This window comes from Dermacentor silvarum, chromosome 2 (assembly GCF_013339745.2).
Source record: "Dermacentor silvarum isolate Dsil-2018 chromosome 2, BIME_Dsil_1.4, whole genome shotgun sequence".
NCBI classification, from domain to species: domain Eukaryota; kingdom Metazoa; phylum Arthropoda; class Arachnida; order Ixodida; family Ixodidae; genus Dermacentor; species Dermacentor silvarum.
Genome location: NC_051155.1, coordinates 82685646 through 82705250, shown reverse-complemented (window position 1 = coordinate 82705250; position 19605 = coordinate 82685646). Strand labels below are relative to the sequence as shown.

The 19605-nt window shown below is 49.1% G+C and overlaps 2 protein-coding genes across 2 annotated transcripts; one reads left to right on the top strand and one right to left on the bottom strand.

Annotated features, from left to right (window-relative positions):
• Window positions 1–295: 295 nt before the first annotated feature.
• On the bottom strand, window positions 296–8170 carry LOC119440191 (uncharacterized; the record flags this gene model as incomplete). Its single annotated transcript, XM_037705122.2, has 5 exons — window positions 296–708; window positions 1724–1925; window positions 3676–3896; window positions 5553–5668; window positions 7946–8170. Coding segments are annotated over 5 exons (1149 nt in total), but the record flags the coding sequence as incomplete, so codon positions are not given.
• A 1877-nt stretch (window positions 8171–10047) lies between these two features.
• LOC125943467 (uncharacterized) lies at window positions 10048–11324 on the top strand. The gene is made up of 2 exons (XM_049662799.1): window positions 10048–10637; window positions 10968–11324. Exons 1-2 carry the CDS (start codon window positions 10527–10529, stop codon window positions 11322–11324), a joined length of 468 nt encoding a protein of 155 aa, XP_049518756.1. The 5' UTR covers window positions 10048–10526.
• Window positions 11325–19605: the final 8281 nt, after the last annotated feature.

Below are 19605 nucleotides of genomic sequence, written 5' to 3'. Positions count from 1 at the left end.
GTCACGACCTATAATATACTTCTATGGCCCAAAGTCCGGAGTCACTGCTTTGAGCAGCAGAATCGGGGTGTTTCGCCAGGGCTCCCGACGAAGACGGGTACCCTTGTCAAACGATTGTTGGCTCTGGTTCGAAGCTTCCCTTGTTGGACCACTGTTGATACATTTGTCTCCAAGTTACAGCGACTAATTCCCTTTGCCTACTTTAACAATGATCGATTCGTGGGGTTTAATATCCCGCAGCACTATTGGGGCCATGAGATGCGCCATAGTGAAGGGCTGGGGATAAATTCCGACCTTCTGGGGTTCTTTCACTTGCACCTAAGTTACGTGCACGAGCGTTTCGTTTTACATTTCACCCCCGACGAGATGAGGACGCCGGGACCGCGAATCGAACCCGCGACATCGTGCTCGTGCAGCAGGACGCCATAGCGACCGCGCCACCACGGTGCTCCTTTCGCGTGGCGAGTGAAAGGAGGTAGAAAGGAAGTCTCGCTTGCCTGCGGCTTGGGACCCGGCACGCGCTCTACGCCCGAGTCGGCGACCAGTTCGAGCTCGGGCGGCAGCTCCTCGCCCGTGAGAGGAGTCGCGTGGTCCTCGGTGCCAGCCGGCACGGCGCGCCCCGTAGCCCTCTCCAGGCCACTGTCGTTCCCTTCGTTCTGCGACGTCACGTAATCGTCCGTGCGGTAGCCTTCCGGAGCGCTATCAGACCTGGATATGGGAGCGCACCAAGAACAATAATTAAATACATAAACCAAGTGGTGCTTCACGTTACAAACGGGAGGGGGGGGGCAGAGGGCGTTAACACATGGACAAAGAAGGGACACGTACAGGTCAACTGTTACAGTGACAACGCTAATGTGCGGCCCTCGATTTGCTGGCGTTCGAGATGCCTACTAAAGCTACGCGAATGTACTGCAAAGGATCTAGCAAAATCGCCAGTGCTACGGGCAATGCGTTTTTTATGCGAAGCAGGGCGTCTCTGTACTTGTCAGAAGGACGAATTTGCAGGTGACTCATGTGTTCCATCTAACGGCAAATACTGTACAATGAAGACAGGCGCGCGCAGTGGTACGTGTCCCGTCATTATCCGTGCTTTTACGCGCAGATCTGTGTATAGTTTCGGAATAAAGGAACTAGCCCCAACGAAAGTTTTATTGCTTCATGTACTTGCAGGAAATAGCGTTCACCGCTAAAGCAGGTACTGAAGCAAGCTCTTCGGATGAAAGAAAATGTGATTATGAAAGAGGAACGACTTATAGGAGAAGCAGTTAGAAGAGAGCAACAAAGAGTTAAAAAAGGACCTTTAAAATTGCGGCAGAACCCATCTCACGTTGAACGTCGACGTTGATCTAGCGACACACCGTATTGCCGTCACAGAGACGCGTTATATACGAATGCAGTCGGTTTCCTCTCTCGCTCTTCTCACTGAACAGGCTGCGCCATCTAGCGCTGCCGCCGCAAAGTCTGCGCGTGGCGCGTGTGTGAATTCGGGCAAAATTGTCTGAGCATACATGACGGGGGTTCAATTCCGCAATGAGCTGGATAAGTTTCTGATGATTTTTTTTTGTCATTGAAGAGCGGCACACACCTAGTGGCTACATACCCTGTGAACACTAATTTCATTAAAACCGCATCTAGCTTGCGCTAACAACAGCGGAACACTAAGAAAGTAACATCACGCTTTTGGACCAACAAAGTGCGCATACGTACAATGCCTACCCACCTGTGAAACGTCCGCGTGTTGCCGTTCTGGCCGCGTAGTTCACCGAGGTCGGCGCCCGACGACTGGTTGCGGGGCGGAGGGGGTGACGAGGGCCCGTTGCGCGACGACGGTGACGTCACCAGCCGCGAGATGACTCCGTTGCCGCCCTTCATCTTCTCGGTGGCCGGCAGGTACGATATCCGGCCGTGGTAGGTGCGCAGGTCTACAAAACGTTGCGGAACGAGCAAGCGGCGCTCGAAAACTGAGACGAGGCACGAGAGTTCTAAATAGGGGTGTGCGAATACAGTCAACTCTCGTTAATTCGAACTCGGTTCATTCGACTTTTCGCTTAATTCGAACGCATGGAAAGTCCCGGCGAGAAACCGAGGTATGAAAAAAAAAATAGGGCTCCAATCCACGTTGTGAAGGTGGTTGGACAGCGAAGCTGTAAACGACACCCACAACGATGACCTATTGCGACGTGGCTTGAAATTATTCACAATGCGACATTCACATGCACTTTACCTAAATGTTAGTCAAAGACGCTTCAACGGCCTGCAACTTGGCTTGCACCACTACTTTGTGCACCTACAAAGAGTGGGTCAGGGACAAGCGAAATGCACTTGACCTGGAACCACAGTCGATCACACACGGAGCAACTAAATCCAAATTCTGAATCGAGAAATTAATTTATTCTGAAATTTTGAATTTGGCCCCTTGAAACGATTGATTGCACTGTACCTTCGTCGCTTGGCCGCGTTTTCGGCTTCACGACACTCATCATCATCCTGCCACGCTTGCGCTGATCGTCGCTTTAATTTTAGCCTACGATTGCACTACCCCCGGGATCGGTTCACGAAAGAGGTTATTTTTGTCCACGGACACGACAAATGCATTGGGGGGGTAGAGGTATACAGCTTCGCTGCAAAAAAAAAAAAAAAAAAAAGCACTCGATATCGTTTAGTTCGAACACGAAAGCATGCCGCTTCGGTTTATTCGACTCGCCACAGGCGCCCCCTTGTGCACACCGCGTACACTAAGGCTGGAAAACAATAAATTCAGCAGACAGCGCTACGGTTTGCTTAGGTGTGAAGTGGTCTTACTTTACTTTTACTTTTCTTTTCATATCTTTACTTTTTCTTGCAGTCAGACGGATGCAGCGTTTAAAGATGTCGGCGCTCGTCGCCGCGCAAGCCGGTTGAGTCGCACTTCAAGACCGAAAATCAAAAAGACATAATGAACTACTCGGAGCATTAAAAAATATTTGAACTGGTTCATTCTACCGCCGTTTGTTAATTCGTACTTACGGATAATTCGACCAAACCTCGCGGTCCCGCAAGGGTCGAATTAACGGAAGTCGACTGTATTCGAGATAAAATAACGAATCAAAATGTCACTATTCGTAAATACTAGTACTTTTTCGGATAGTTTCCGAATATTTCATACCACTAACTGCACGCGATCAAGCATAAAATTGAAGCAAGAATGCAATAAAACCGATTTCGGAGGTCATAGTAGGTATAAACCCCGAAAAGTTACACGTAGTGAAGCAAGCTATGCGTCGCTATAAGAGAGCCAGATTTTTGCTCGCTATACCGATGCCGTTCGCAATCACCAATGAGCCCCGAGTATGCGAATAAACTGCTTATCTAGTACTAATGCTCCATTCGTGCTTTAAATAAACAACGCTTCATAACGCGTATAATGCAATGACAGAAGCTTGTCAACGCTATGAGCATATACTAGGGATGCGAATATCAATTTAGAGTAGTGAAAACGGCCGTTCATTATTCGAAAACTATTCAATTCAATTGCAAAAAATTTTCCGCGTCGAGTCCCTGTTTCAGAACGCTGCGTCATTGACGATGAAGGTTATTATTCACTGGCATCCCCTTCGAAACGGACGGGGGGAGCTGGGGGGTGGGGGGAGAGGTGACAAACCGGAGAGGACAGGAAGCATATAGCCCACTCACTGAAGACCCTCCAAAAGGCCCACAGGGTGAAGCGTATCTCCCCGATGGCACGCAGCTTCTCGGACTCGATGTCGATGTCGGCCATGATGCCCCAGCCGACGTTCAGGAACGAGTAGAGCGGTCCCGACGGCGTCTCCACCTTCATCAGGTCCAGAGGGGCCACCCGTCCCTTGGCGATGCCCAGCGTGGACGCCAGAATCGGATCGCTCACGTAAGGCTCACTGCGTGCCAAACCGTGAGACAATCAAGAAGGGGTCCGGACCGGTGAAGCAGCACACCATGGTATAAAAAAAAATGCTTGTTCTCCCGTAATCGAGAGTCGATGTAAGCATGAAATGGCTACCATATGCCGTCTTTTGCTGCCTGTGGTGCCGCCGCCTTCAACCGCTTTTCCTCTTCCAACTGTGGAGTGCACTCAGTGTCTGACGCTACTTTTTCTGCTTGTCGCGTCGAGGTGGTCGGCTGTACACGTGCGGCCAACTCACGGACCGCTAGCGTTGGAAAGAGCGCAGGCAACCCTGTCTGAGCGCCCACAGACAACAATCGAGTGTATGGTAGCCTGTATCTGCCGTCTGAACGTCGGTATTGGAAATGACAAATAAAACTTCAGCGTACTAGAAGTTACAGCTTGAGTGATATTGTGAACAAACATGAGGGAAAACTCGGAAGCAATATTTTTTGCATGTTGTTTGGGCAGTAACTAGCATATGTGATGCGGTCCTGTACAAAGGGTTGGGGGGCCAGAGACCGCATTTTCTTAACTTTTGAGTGGTTGCCCGGATGATCTCGCTTTGTTCTGGCAACTTTCCGGCATGTTTCTCGGTTTAGGTGCCCGGATAACGGCTCTGGCTTTAGGCTCAAGGTCACTTGAAGGTCGCCGACAACGGGTTCTACAAGCATTTCCTGCTTAAAAGTTACAAACATGGATGAGGTGCCTCGAAAAGGCTGGTCTACGTTTCGACCTATCTTGGACCTATCTTCGTCAAAGGCAGCCTTTGACGAAGATGAGTCCACCTTTCGAAACGTACGTAGACCAGCCTATCTGAGACACCTTATCTCTGCTTGTAACTTTTTATACAACCGTGAGACAGTAGTTTTCCAGAGAAGGTCGCTACGCTGTTTCGCAGTATTAGCGTGCAGTGCAGTGGCCGCAGGCACTGTAGCGGAACCTGTTGCAGCACTCAGACAATAGGGGGTGCGTTCGTGGGAATGTAACGTGTCCCATACTAACTTGCAGACATTTATCCAGCATTCTGATTCACGGAGAGGCCGAACTGTACCAGGAAAGGCTGAATGGAATGATTGATCATTTGAAGATGATAATGAAGATCTCTAATTACATCCCCTTTGAATCGGAATCGCAAAAGATAGTCACCTAGCCTCCGCGGACTATGCGTAACCATATCTAGTGTGATCTAGCATTTTGCGACGTTGCTTTTGCCTCTAACAACCCCAGCACCGTCTCCCCCCTGTTGTTCCCCAAGTGCCTCTGGAAGATGGACGTTCCGTACAGTTTTGGCCAGGTGAATTTCTTGACACGTCATTACAACATGCTGAGTACACAGTCTCCGGGTTTTTTAAGTGAAGCTTTCTTTGACTATACCTGCCCTCGATTATGCGTGTTGTCTTTCTCGCGGAGCAGAAGCTGTCGTGGATGTAATGACTTTCTCGAGATTTGGCTGATTCGGCAATGGATGCGCTGTCGTGTACGGCCGGCAGAGTTTCTGGCGCTATGCCCAGCTAGCAACCTCGCACAGTGCCAGGAATGCTTTCGACCGGCTATACTTCGACGCGCTAACACTAACGCCGAAGGTGACACTAACGCCGAAAGCAATACGGCCGGGTCGATACGAGGTACGGGTTATATAGGCTCTCACTTGGCGGCGTGGCTGATGGTACGCGCCAGGCCATTTCCCGATCCACCGGGGATGATGCCGATGGGTATCTTGACGGCCAGCTCCCAGTCGGGCCGCTCCATGAGGCCGTTGTACACCTGGAGTGAAAGAAGAAGAACGCGCATTGTGCAAGGGGCGGTAGGTCACGACCCAGCCAGAGAGAAGCTCAGAGACCACTGTACACGTAACGGATACAGTTGAAGCGCGAAAAGAACACGATGACAACAGGGATGACGCGGCCCAACGTTTGTCCACACATGCCACGTCATCACCAGTCTCATATTCGGGCTTAGACTGTCTATTCGTTCCGGAACACCAATTACAGGAGAATGTCCGCCCGAGCTCGTTGGATGCGCATTGCAAGAAAAGCATAAAACACTGACGTCGACAGCAGGGAAGAAGAGCCACGTCACTTCAGTGTTTTATATTGGGAAACCATTTCTTGGAATAAAAGCTAAACCGCTCCCAAGCCTTGCACTGAATACACTATCGTCACCTGTTAAAGCTCAGTTATGCAACGAAGGCCTACAGATTATCTAGCTCTTACGCGTAGATCTCTGCCCGACGCGAGGCGATGGTAATGTTATCGCGAAGTATTGTAGAGATGGCGCATTTATTACTAGTTAGGTGTCCTTTTTAAGCGTGAACTGTACTGCAAAGCTGGATAATAGAGCAATGCGTAAACTGCAAGGCGCGGGTCACGACTGAAAAGTAGAGAAGTTCTGGTTTAAACTGCTATCGCTCAATTTCACAGGGCGTTGCGTGTGGCTCGACTGTTCGGTCATCATGACGTATATAGACGAGAGAAGCTGAATACAGCAGACGTGAACTACGATTTGCTAGCGCCGATAAAGAAATGACTACAGGGCATTCCCTCGCAATACTAAAGTAGGTGTCGATGTCGTTATTCGAACACTTCCCATTATCGATAATCCGATAGCGATGGCAGATATGCCCGTATTAAGAGGTCTTCAAAATAAATTCCGGTTATCGTCGCGGGCATATCTTTTCCACGACACGCGCGTTGAAAGGGCAGCGCCGGTATGTTGCTGCTCGTAAGAACACAACGATGTCCGCAGAAGCTCTCGAACATACGCTTGAGCGTGGACTTAACATATCAAAGCTACTACTTCTTCAACCAATGTAATCCCGAGTACACTTAAACATACTTGTTAACTCGTGGTGACCCTTTTGTTAACACAGTAGGGCGCTAGTTCCACAACACTTTTGGCCAGGGCATTGCTTGTGTCCACCCGTTGTAAATGGGCCGACAACCACTACATCAATTATCGTAATGAAGAAGTGAAACGTTCTTTGTGGCGTCGGGCGAGTTTGGTGCTTTGTTCGGTGCTGGTAATGGCGGAGGAAATGTGGAGAGGAGGGTGCGATCGGTACGGAGAGGGAAAGGTGCGGCGCCGAGAGGAAGAAGACGGGAGGAGAGGTAGTGACGCTCACCGATTGGTTGGCACGAGCGATGACGTCATTTGGTCGCCACCAGCGAAGTGTAAGCAAAAGCTTCGCTAACATCGATTTCCGGAATGCGTGGGACTTTCATAACTGTTCGTCTCCCTTTAGTGAGGCGCCTTTAGCCACTGTAAATCCACTGTAAAGCCACATAGCCACTATGGCTATATAGACACAACCTTTAAGTCATTTTTTCCACGGCTCTCTTAGCATGCCGAAGCTAAAGAGGGACAGCTGAAGACGGGACTGCAACGTCGTCGTCGGCGGGTGAAGAACGCTCGGTAAGGCAACACTAGCACAGCTGCACAGTGTCAACCATGCATTCCAACGCGGTTGGTGGTTTGGCAGCCATAGCGGTGCTACATGCGGGAGGCCACGGGCAAGTGAACGAAATATAACGCCGAGGAACAGTGCAATAAAGGTACGGCCACATAGTTTCCCGCACGTACCACTAGGGGGAACTTTGGCGCTAGTGTCTACAGCCGCTCCAAGCACGGCGCTTCAGCCAGCGTGGGAATGATGCGCAGTAGACAACTTTGCCTCAACCGCGCATCGACCTTCTGGCTTCAAGCGGTTTTGCGACTGTGCAAATTGATGACGTTCAATAAAATATCGGTTTACTAATGCACCAATCGACAATTATTATGCACGTGAGCAGAGTGATATCGCCTTCGCGCGTTTAGGGAAAATATGACACTGTCACAAGGGGTGATCATTCGCAAATTTGTGCCAATAAAAGCAGACGAAGCGTACTAAAACAAAGTCACAAGAACGTCTGAATCCACAAGCACGAAGGTTTAGACAAATCCGTGTACTACTCATCGTTCCCATGACAACCGAGCGATGGCAGCGACAGAGTTCCCTCTAGTAAGTTTTCCAGGAAACCCTACGGTACATGGCTAGATGCATACCTCGTAAAGCAGCCCGTCCCCGGAAATGATGAGGATGCCGCTCCACTGATTCAGGCGGAGACTCTTGATGAAGTCCCGCGCGTGGTTCCGGCGCTCTGCGAACAATCGTATATAGATGACTTTCACGCGACGTATATAGATAGCTTTCACGTGACGTAACAGGCGCACCTTTTCAACCGTGCTAGTACCCAAACATGGCGGCCACGATGACGTCGGTGCCACACATCAGCTCTCCGCACACTTTGTTGCTTCTTTGACGGTGACTTCTTTTTCACTAGACTATCACTGTTATCAACTTTTAACTCAGTGCAAGACGCGCCTGCCCCGCTATCGTGCTGTTCCTTATCTTGCTCTGGCGGCTTCCTGGTACCTCAAAATGGCGGCCACGATGACGTCAACCAAAACTATCTATAGAGTTGTCAGTGCAGTCGTGTCGATCCACACGGCGACTACACGTGGAGTTTCGAGCTAAAGTCTCGTAGTTCGTCGCCCGTAATCTGCTGGTGCTATGGGGCGACAGCCGTGCCTCCATTTGCGTGGGCTCTCTGTGCGTCATAATTCGCACAACTTGCTCCATATGTGACGTGTTCGATAGGGTGCAATCTCTAGGCGCGAGATTGCAGTCACGCGCCAGCCTGAGTTGAAAGGGCACGCGTTCGACTACCGGCTGACACGCGCCCAGTAATTTACTTATTTATTCACAAGCCTCAGAGGTTCAAAAAAAAAAAAAACGAAGTATTACGTGAGGGTTGTCAGCCTCCTCCAGCACTTTGTCAGCCTTGGAGGAGGTTGACAAAATGTTGCGCGCATCGTTATACAAGACGGTTAACACGTGATTTTAAAAGTGCGCAGTTGTGAACATCAACAAATACATATAAAAGAACATACAGCGATTAGCGAGTACTACAACGCAGTAGACAAAGCGAGGCCAGTTAACAGACAAACGAATTTCATGGAAATAAGGTACCTAATTCTGCCCCAAACTTCACAGAGGCGCGGATGACTACGATTTCGTCAGAAATATTGTTTTGGTTATATAACAGAGACAGTACAGCATTATTAATACTATACTCCAGTGCATAAATTATTAGCCGTGGTAGCGCTGAGGAATTAATAATAAATTACAACGATGTTCATCCTTACTAAGGTCCTCATCTCGTTTAGGGCAACTATTAAGTACTCACACTACGAAACCTACCTCCCGCAGAAGGGAGAATATGCTTAAAGTGTGCTTCTCCTCACAACTAATACCCCTGTCAAGCGGGCAAGTTATACCCCTGTCAAGCGGGCAAGTTAAGTGCACTTACGGAGAGTGTCACTCGGTTTAAGTGCACTTTGCCAAATCTAAACGGCGCAATCGGAGTGTCACTCGCAGAAGAGTGCACTCCGGTCGGAGTGCGTTCACGAAACGCACTTTGCTGGCCGAGTGCGTAGCCTCGCCGCCAGCGGTTTGAATGGTACAGAATGTATTGCATAAAAAAAGGACACAGAAGTTCGTTTTACTTGTTGAACAGCTAAACACAAAATAATTTGTGCTTAGCGAGAAGCGAAACAGCACAATAATGAACAAAATTATCGTATACGCAACCAACGGCCCGAGCGTGATGCGGCACTGCGGCGTCGCCATTTTCATTCAGTTCGTGTTTATGCTTTGGCCGAACACGTGCGACAGGCTACACGTGCTGACCACGGCGGTTATTTTGAAACTTGTGCGCTGCGTTTGCGGTGTCGCCGCATCTGTTCACCGCAAACTCGCCGTGTTGCCGCCGCTTCGCGTGACCGCATCTGCAAGCTCTGCCACGCGTGCCGCAGACACTAATCTCCTCTGGCAGCAGATATGGCAGCCGAGAATGAGGAGGGCTGCCTAAGCAACCAGCGGGCAACGTGGACTGACGAGGAGACGCGTGCCCTGATTAACAAATGGGAGGACGTCTTGCCGGACCTGCGTGGCGCCAAATAAAATCTCAAGGTTTACATGACCATCGCCGAACGGCTACGTGCAGTGGGCTTGCGCAAAAACACCAAGGAAGTAAAGAAAAAAATACAGAACATGTGCAACAAGTACAGGTCAAAGCCGATTTCTATTCTACTTGACAGCCTCATTGTGCATCTGTTTACCTTTGGCAGCTGGATTATTTCGTGTATTCGTCGTGTCTTATTTTGTCGGATTCTTTTGTTGGCATTTGTGTTTGTCCCGTAGCTGCACGTGGGCCACTAGAAGAAGGCATTGTGAACAGCCCAGGATTCATTTCGAACACCGGAGGCTCTCTAACGTGCAATGACGTTGTACAGCGCTCGCACGTTTTTGCAGTTCGCCATATAAATGCTGCCGGAACTGGCGGGATTCGATTCTGTGCCGAAATCCGAAGCCACCGGGGCGGGTCAAAAATAGTTTGATGTCGCAGCAGTTACGCCACAGAATTAACATTTTGGGACTGCTTTATTTCTCTGTAACGACAAAGAAAGTGTTCTTGTGGTTGTATATTGCTGGAAACATTGCATCAACCTGTGGCGTCATTTTTTTCTTCCATTTCAGGCTACTGACCAGGACGGGGACCAAGACTGGGTCTGGGGGAATACCATGGAAGTTTACTGGGACCTCCACCGTTTCCTTGGCTCCCTTCCAGCAAATGATTCCAGCCTGATGGAGGAAAGTGTCTGTAGTGCCATTGATGGTGCCTCTCCAGAGGAGGTATGCACCGTTACAGCATGCAGTAGTAACCGATGCGTGTGTCAACCAGTTGAGTTGATATAGTACAATACACTGGCTGTGAAATTCACATTCTGTGCAACATGTAGTTTGCGGGCTCAAAATTCCGGTTTTGCTAACTTGGTTCATGCTCTTATGCATGTTTGAAAACAGTATAAAAATCAATGAGCTAGGAACACTGAGTAAAAGTACAAATACTAAATTTACTGTCAGAGAAGTAGCAGAAGCCATGAGCGCTTATTTTAGTCAGAGATGTTGGTTTATGCTTACACTTTTTTTTCACACAACAATCACTTTTTATTATTTCTTCAGCTCTTCAATGGCATGGTGCACGGCGGAGTGGGCGATTTGCAGGAACTTGGAACAAATTCACAGCTTCCTGAAGGAAGCTTAGACTCTTGTGAGGCGCAAGCCTCATCACTGGAGTCCGCTACTGAAATAGTACCTGAAGCCCCAACAACAACAGCTGCGGAGAAAAAAAGGCTGGCTGCTCCTGAAAAACTTCTGGCACAATTGCTAGATGAGCAACGGCACGTTTGCTGCTCTATGGAGCGCCACAAAAGTGAAACTCCTGCTATGCAGAGGGAGCGCCTCGAAATAATGAAGCGCAACGAAATTCGAGATGACAAGCTGCTAGACATCCTGCAGAATATGCACAAAGACAAATAAATGATGCCTGACATGATGTGTGTCCTTGCAGTCGTTTTATTTACGTGACAAGTCAAACGTGAATTTCAAATATTCCTGTGAGAGATAAAGACAGCATGTCTTTTTGGGCTTGTTGGTTGGTAGTTTGAAAAGCAAGCTGTAGCGCAAGAGAGAACGAGACAACAGAACAGAGACACACAACATGAGCGCTCTTGCTGCGTGTCGCCATTCTGTTGTCCTGTCCTCTGCTGCGCTACAGTTTGCTGTTCAGAAAGACACAGCTCTGCTCTTGTTGACATCCTCGTACGCTTCTTTCTGTCCCAGCCTTGTGCTTTATTCTTCTACAGTCATGTCACACCAAAGCTCCATCAATGGCCGCGCACTTCAGGCTCACGTCGTGAGCCGGGTGGTCGCCTGAAAACAGGATACCACGCCGACACACAGCTGCAAACTAATATCCTGTGTGTTTGCTCCATGATGTTTTGTTTTGCTTGTAACTGAAGTTACGACGAGGAGAGTGCCAAAGTCTGGTACCTACTGTGAGCGGCGGGTGTGTTTCTCGTCAGACGTGGTTATGTGATGAGCAAAACCATTCTCAGGATAAATGAGAAAAGCGTGCGCAGATGGAACCAATCTACAAGTTTTTCAACACAAAAGATTTGCAAAAGCAACCTCCAACGCAAAGATTCTTTGCTGCCAGCTCAGCGCGCAAACGATCGATCGTTGGAAGCAGTGTGATAAGATAGCCAAGCGACTAGCACCGTCGATTGATTGCTTTCCGCCAATGCTAACAATCGGTGACTAACGCGCTGCTTGAGCGAATGTCATTGAATTAATAGTGGTCAGGCGTTTGGTAGCAGTGTCTGTTTCCTTAATGTCAGCCCCGTACCAATATAAAATTATTGCTGTTAAACTGGTGCCCTTACAAGGAAACTTGGCATGAATTTGCGTCGCTGTGTGGCTTAGTACTCGACAGGGGAACAGCGCAAAAAGCACGAAAGACAAGAAGGGAGACCCACACCCAGCGCTGTTCTCTCATTCGCATTACTTGTCTGAGCCAAATAACCAAAATAAACAATGCAACCACATGAATGTGCTTTGGCGGGCAAGTTGCTAACAGAGGCTGTAAATGTCATGTTGACTGCTGCTATTTCACCAACATTGGCTATGACATGACTGCAATTAGCAGTGCAGACTGCTAATGGCCTTTCAAGCTAGGAAAGTGAGCACTATGTGTGCAGGACCTTATGAAAATTGAGCTTCGATTAAACGGAATACACTATAAAATGAATTGCTTATTTATTTGAGAGGTCACGGGATGGATGGTTGGCTGTTGCGAACCCACCGGCAAAATTTTGGTAGCCCTGATAAGGGCTGTTTTTTTGTTAATAAGAAGTCGCTATGCTTCGTCGAGTGGCTCAATGCGAGACAGCTCGCAGTTGGAGTCGCTTTCTTCAGTGTCATCTTCACCCAGTTGGATGACGATGGGTTGAATCTGCTCACTCCCAGAAGTACCAAGTCTGAACTTTGCCTCCAAGTTCATCACATGCTGAATCTTCTTGCTCCAGTCTTCCGCCGTTACGTGCTTGATTTTCTCCCTCACGATGGCTTCGACTGTGGACAGCTTGAAGTCTCTTCAGTCGCGGCCGCAATCGGCTGCTGCGCTTCAGTCATCTGGGCGGGGCCTCTCCTGACTTCCAAAGTTGTACCGGTCTATAGCATTGAACATAAAAAACCACAATGACCCAGACATCAACGCCTGCTTTGCTTCACTCGTTGCTATTGCGATCATTCATGGCACGTGCTGGGCCTTCTTCCAAAAATAGGTTGCTAGGGCTTGCCTCACCTCTTGCCCTCCCCCACTGCACTCTGCGGTGTTACGTGATGGCTGTGCATACATGTCCAAAGCACGTGCCTCGCTTTCCCACTGGAGCTCTACACTGTCTTTCATTGCCTCACAGATATTGTGAACACAGGCAGCTCGAATAGCCAGTTTGGCCTTCTTCAGCTTGCACTCCATCCTTTTCATCACGAAGCGAAAGCGTGCCTTCAGTCTCCCGAAACCATTCTCGACAATCCTCCTAGTCTTTGAAAGGTTGTAATTGAACACTCCTTCACGGCTTCCAGGCTGAGCATTTGGAAATGGCTTTTGGAGGTTCGGTGACAAGGGGAATGCCTGATCGCACAGAATAATGGGCGGAACGTTGGTGCTCTCTATAATTGCCGTGGGAGAGCTGAAGGTCCCATTCTCGATCAGCGTATGCAGCTTAGATCGTCCATACACGCTGGCATCATGGCACCTTCCGGGACTTCCAATGTTGATATACCGAAAATGGTATTTGTGGTCCACTACTGCCAGGAGTATGATGCTGTACCTGTGTGGGAAAGCAAATGTGGGTTCATCAGCAACTACTACGAAGATACGCATGCAAGAAGTCATCACCACAGTTGTCTAGAGCACTGAAGTGACTTGCTGGTGCATTCAGGAATTGCAATTTTTTGGCACGCACTCAGTATTGAAGATGCATAAGCATACGAATTGCCATAGGACTTAGCCAAGCTAGGATTTAACTTTCTCTGTACTGAAGCACGCTGCTTCAGCACAGTAGACAAGCGTGCTAACTATAATTTGCTGTATAAAGAAATGATCAGTCCATACTAGGTTTGACAGTGAGTGATGAACACAGCATGTAGGAAAAACAGGAAATTCTGCAATTATGAGGCAAATAAATAAAACATAGTATTGTTGGGATGACCGCCGCAAAGTAAATTTATATTGAAAGCATTAAATAGAAGGAACATTTCAAACTGACGCATACAAATGCACACATACAATAGGGGGCACATAGTGTTATAATTAATTGAAAGAGTGTATCCCTAAGAAACAGTGCATGTAAAGATGCAGCACTGAGTTCGACACATCTGTCATTAAAACCAAGCACATCAGGAGTGTACAACCGCGCTAAGTGCAAAAAGGGGCAAGGGAACCTACCAGCCTTTGTAATTATAATAGTCCGTGGCATGCTCTTTCGGCGGCGACACAGGAAAGTGGCAGCCATCCAAGGCGCCGATGGCTTGCGGGAAGCCTGTGACGGCGTAGAATTCACGCAAGTGGGCACTCATTTGTTGGGATGTACCATTCCTAACCATTCCTCTTCAAGCAGATCCACCGCGGCAGTACAGAATTCTTGATGTAGAACATTCACAGTGGAGCGACCTATTCCAAAGAGGTGGGCAATCGTTCTGTCCTCGGCGCTGGAGCACAAGCGGTACAGTCCCACTGCGACACGTTTCTCCAGAGAGATCGGCTTCATCATGTTGGTGGTTTGCCGCTCAAGGACCGAGCGGCACGATTCCACTATGTACCGAAAGGTGGAGGGAGACACACGTAGAGCTTGTTTGAAATGAAATTCACTTAGGTTTGGTAGAGTGTCCTCAAACCATGTGTCGCTCCTTACAAAGCGCCTCCGTTCCCGATGGGCGGAAGGATAATGCTCTACCAGGACGGCAGCGATAGCGAAATTGTTCGCCATGAGCTGATCCTCGAATTTCGTTAAGGTTGACACTGCCTCTTGAAGTTCATCGTCGAGTTGTTGTTCTTGACGTTGACTCCGGGCTCTTGCGCACAGATAATAAGCTAGCACTCGCTCATAATCTGGACCAGCAGGAACAAACGCAGCCTCGTCGCACGCCGCCATGTTGTTCTGGATTGGCTAGGCATTCGTCCTGGCCGGCATTGACTTTGCAACACCTCATAGTAAAAGAAATGACGTTCTTGTTGAGAAAAAATAGATTAAGTTTGTTTTTATTTGTAATACCACGTAAAACAATCACTTTTTAGAAGTTTTTTTTTCTTTTTTATCTACATCTTCAAAAAAAGCGCTCGTGTCTGGCGCCATGTTTCTTTACGGCGAGTGCACTCCGTTTTCCCGTTTAGCACCGCGTAGCCTAAAGTGTCACTCAAGGTCCCGAAGTGCACTCCCCGTAAGTGCACTTAACTTGCCCGCTTGACAGGGGTATTACGCCCTCAAGAAGCCACTTAAGAAAAAACTCGACCGGATGAATGCTGCGAACATCATCGAGAAGGTGGAAGAACCATCAGACCGGGTAAGTCCCCTGGTTATCGTGAGGAAGAAAAATGGAGACTTAAGAGTATGCATGGACCCGCGGGCAATTAATAGGGAGGGCGGTGAAGAGAGAGCACTTTCAGTTGCCATGCGGGGAAGAAATCGAAGGGGATCTAGCGCATGCAAAGTATTTCAGCAGACTCGATGCCAACAGTGAATTTCATCAAATTCCTCTCGACAAAAAAGACATCAGAAATCTGCACATTCAGTTCGCCGTTTGGCCGGTATCGGTATCTCAGACTGCCGTTCGGTATTGCATCTGCACCCGAAGTTTTCCAGGGTACAATGAGCCAGATATTTGACGACCTCCCGGGAACACGTGTGTACATTGACGATGTGCTAGTGTGGGGTTCTACGCAAAAGGAACATGATGAACGCCTGTACAAAGCGCTGGAAAGGGCACAGGCAGAGGGCCTAACTTTGAATGCAGAAAAAAGCATTTTTGGACGCACTGAAATCAGCTTCTTGGGTGATAACATTAGTTCCAAAGGTATTGAGCCCGATCCCGACCTGATAAAGTGCGTTTTAAACCACCCTCCGCCAACAACCAAGAAAGACGTTCAACGCTTGCTTGGCACCGTGAACTATTTCGGGAAGTACTTGCCACTGTTGTCAGCCCATACTGAGGCCTTGCGCAGCCTGATTAGAAAGGACACAGTTTTCGAATGGACGCATGTTCACGAGCGTGAGTGGGCGCAGCTCAAAATGATGCTGACGGAAGCACCCGTCCTGGCTATCTTTAATCCCGAGCTTCCCACAAAACTGTCGACGGATGCGTCAGCATTTGCACTCGGAGCAGTGCTTTTCCAACAACATGGAGGAGACTGGCGCCCGGTAGGCTACGCGTCGCGGGCACTCACAGAAACCGAGCGAAAGTACGCCCAAATAGAAAAAGAGGCCCTGGGCATAACATTCGGCTGTGAAAAGTTCAATGATTATGTCATAGGGAGACATATCGTTATCGAAACCGACCACAACCCATTATTGGCAATTTCAAAGAAGGAAATAGGCGACATGCCACCGCGTCTGCAACGACTATTTCTTCGACTGCTGAAGTACGAGTTTGAGTTGCAGTATGTTCCAGGCAGCAAATTGGTTGTTGCTGACACCTTGTCTCGAATGCCATCACGGTAACAACCAGAAAAAGGCACAACGGACGTTGAAGTTCATGCCGTGGGCGCCCTGACTGCCGTTGTCGGACCAGCCACCCTATCCCGTCTGCAGGCAGCAACTGCCAGTGATGCAACGGCGCAAGACGTCATTTCCAGGCTGCAGTCATCAATGCCTATAGAAGGTGAGCTAAAGTCCTTCACACAAGAACTTTCTGTAGTCAACGGAGTACTCCTCAAGGGAGCCAAAGTAGTCGTGCCGGCAAGCATGCGAATGGAGATGCTGCGACGAGTGCACCAAGGGCATCTCGGCTTAGGAAAATGCAAATCTAGGGCTCGCAAGTTGATGTATTGGCCAGGAATGTCAACAGATATTGCCCAGTTTATTGACAGGTGTGGCGTTTGCAAGAAGTTTGCTTATCGACAGCCTGACGAGCCCCTGTGCCAGCGCACCGTTCCAGACATGCCATGGGCCAGAGTTGGTACAGATGTTTTTCAACACGCCGGAAATCATTTTTTGGTTGTCTATGACGCCTACTCTAATTTTCCAGAAGTCGAGCACCTGAAGGAGACCTCTGCAACAACTCTCATTCATAAACTACGTCAGATCTTTGCAAGGCATGGAATACCACTATAAGTTTGCAGTGATGGCGGCCCGCAGTTCGCGTCAAAAGAGTTTAAAGATTTTTCGGCTCGTTATGACTTTGTGCATACGATTTCAAGTCCGTGTTTTCCCAGGTCCAATGGGCTCGCCGAGAAGGGCGTACAAGTGGTCAAGCGGCTTCTGGGCAAGATTGAGACCAAGAAAGAGGACTTCTATTTGGGCCTTCTCAACTACAGGGTGTGTCCTCTCGAAGATGTCCGTTCACCATCGGAACTGCTAATGGGACGAAGTCTAACAACGCTACTTCCAAATTTTTCAGCGTCATCCTCAGGTCTCGTTCAAAAACATGTTCAGGCAAGGACCGCAGGAAGACCACCAGCTCCGCTACAGAAGGGAGACGTCGCCCGAATCCTCCAAAATGGTAGATGCGATATCAAAGCGCAAGTCCAAGATCTCGTGGCCCCGAGATCGTACACCGTTCTGACTGAGGATGGCCAGATTTTCCGTCGAAATAGACAGCACCTTCGCAAAACACCAGAAGCGTTCTATCGAACCATCCATTACCAGGCGGACGACTGTGACGACGCCCCTGATTCATCTCCGAGCGCTGTCACACAGCAGAGGCAAGAACCTCCGCAGGCCACACCGGACCGACCACCAGCAGGCACACCAGGCGTGCCCAACATTGCAGATTCACTGCGACGATCTACCAGACCGCGAAGACCCCCAGACCGCCTGGCCTACACGCACGGGTTCCAGCAGACTGAAACAGCCTAGGAGTGTCGACTGCTACGCATCGATGTTGAGTGCTTTCAGTGCTTTCAGTGCTTTCAGTGCTATCTGTGTTTTCAGTGTTTTCATTCTTCAAAGAAAGGAGGATGCAACGGCCAGCCAAGGCAGCAACACTGTGCGAACAAGGAGAGCAACGCTGTGCGCAAGCGCGGCTATATATGCGTTCCCGTGTCATCAATAAACGCTTCTTCTTGCGGTGACCACTGTGTGCATTACGCCCGATACAGTCCTCTTCGCAAGAATCCCACTTCCTCAGCCGAGCCAGATCAACCGATAATCACCAGGACACTGGGTCACCATGCAGATCAACGGAGGGCGAAGAACGCTTTGTTAGGCCTAACCAGGCCATTGACACGTCAGCGGCGGCTACCGGGGCACCAGCCACGTACTCGGTCAGGTCGACGGAACCGAGAGCCGTGGGCGCTTACGGCATCAGCGACACCCCGAACGAATACGACGTGGACTCGACGAGAGGAGCTTCAAACCGACGGTCCATAAGAACCCACTTTTCTGCATTGCGGCGCAGTTAGGACGAGTATAGGTTGGCTAGACTTTGATGAGTCAGGGCTAAGACTGACTTAGAGACCTTAAGATGGAGCTAGGCTCCGAGATAGAGTGTATAGTCGTTCTTGAGTTTTGTATTTAGTACTGAGTGAGCATTTCTTGTGGGACTATGTCTTTAGTTTTGTGTGCATTACGCTTTTCTCGATCGTGTTCATATTAAATCCTTGTTTGCTGTGCTGTCAGTCGCATTTCTCCGTCGTGGGTAACGCATGCGTGCAACCCTTCTGCTCCCAAGTAGAGGTGACAAGGAGTCTTCAACACGCTAGACGAGCTTATAGAAGCTCACAAAACATCGCAAAGGGAACGTCTGTCCAGATCAGAGACGGGTCGATACAACCTAGGACGGCTGGGAGTTGACCCTGTTGCAACATCAGGGAGCCGAAAAACGTTATCAGACGAAGTAAGACGACACTTACTGGTGCGCCCCCTTGCCAAACACATTCTGGCAGGTTGACATGATCATAGACGCAAAGCAAGGGCCGAGGCATTTGACGAAAAACTTAAACATGACACAGAAGTGGTCCATGTAGATGCGGCCACACAAGGCCCCCTAAATTACATGATCTGTGCGGTGACTAGAGACGGGACTGTCCGAGCTGCGGCATCTGTAAAATCACCGTCCACCCTAAAATCAGAGGAGGCGGCCACAAGGCTAGCACTCACTCTCAAACCGAAAAAAATTCTACGTAATTCCAAGCGTGCCGTCACAAATTACGCTAAGGGATACGTAGGCAAACCTTCAAATAGTATTATCAACTATCTCCAAGCCAACCGCACCACATAACTATACGGGCCCCTAGTCACTTGGGAAATGCCGGGAAGGAGGCAGCACACCAAACAGTCCGAGGCTAACCAACCGGGCGGGGTGCTCCTCCGACTCGGTGTGCTTCTGGAGCGATACAGCGACCACATTAATGAACTTACCAGATTTTTGAAAGAAGTTAGGGAAATCTATCCACTTCCTAATAAGGAGCTATCCAGGGAAAAGGCCACGATTTTACGTCAGATACAAACTGACTCTTTTCCCTGCCCACGCAGATTGGCGTATATTACTTGCGGACAGGTGGACCTAATTTACCTAAATTGCGGCCAGAACCAACTGGCAA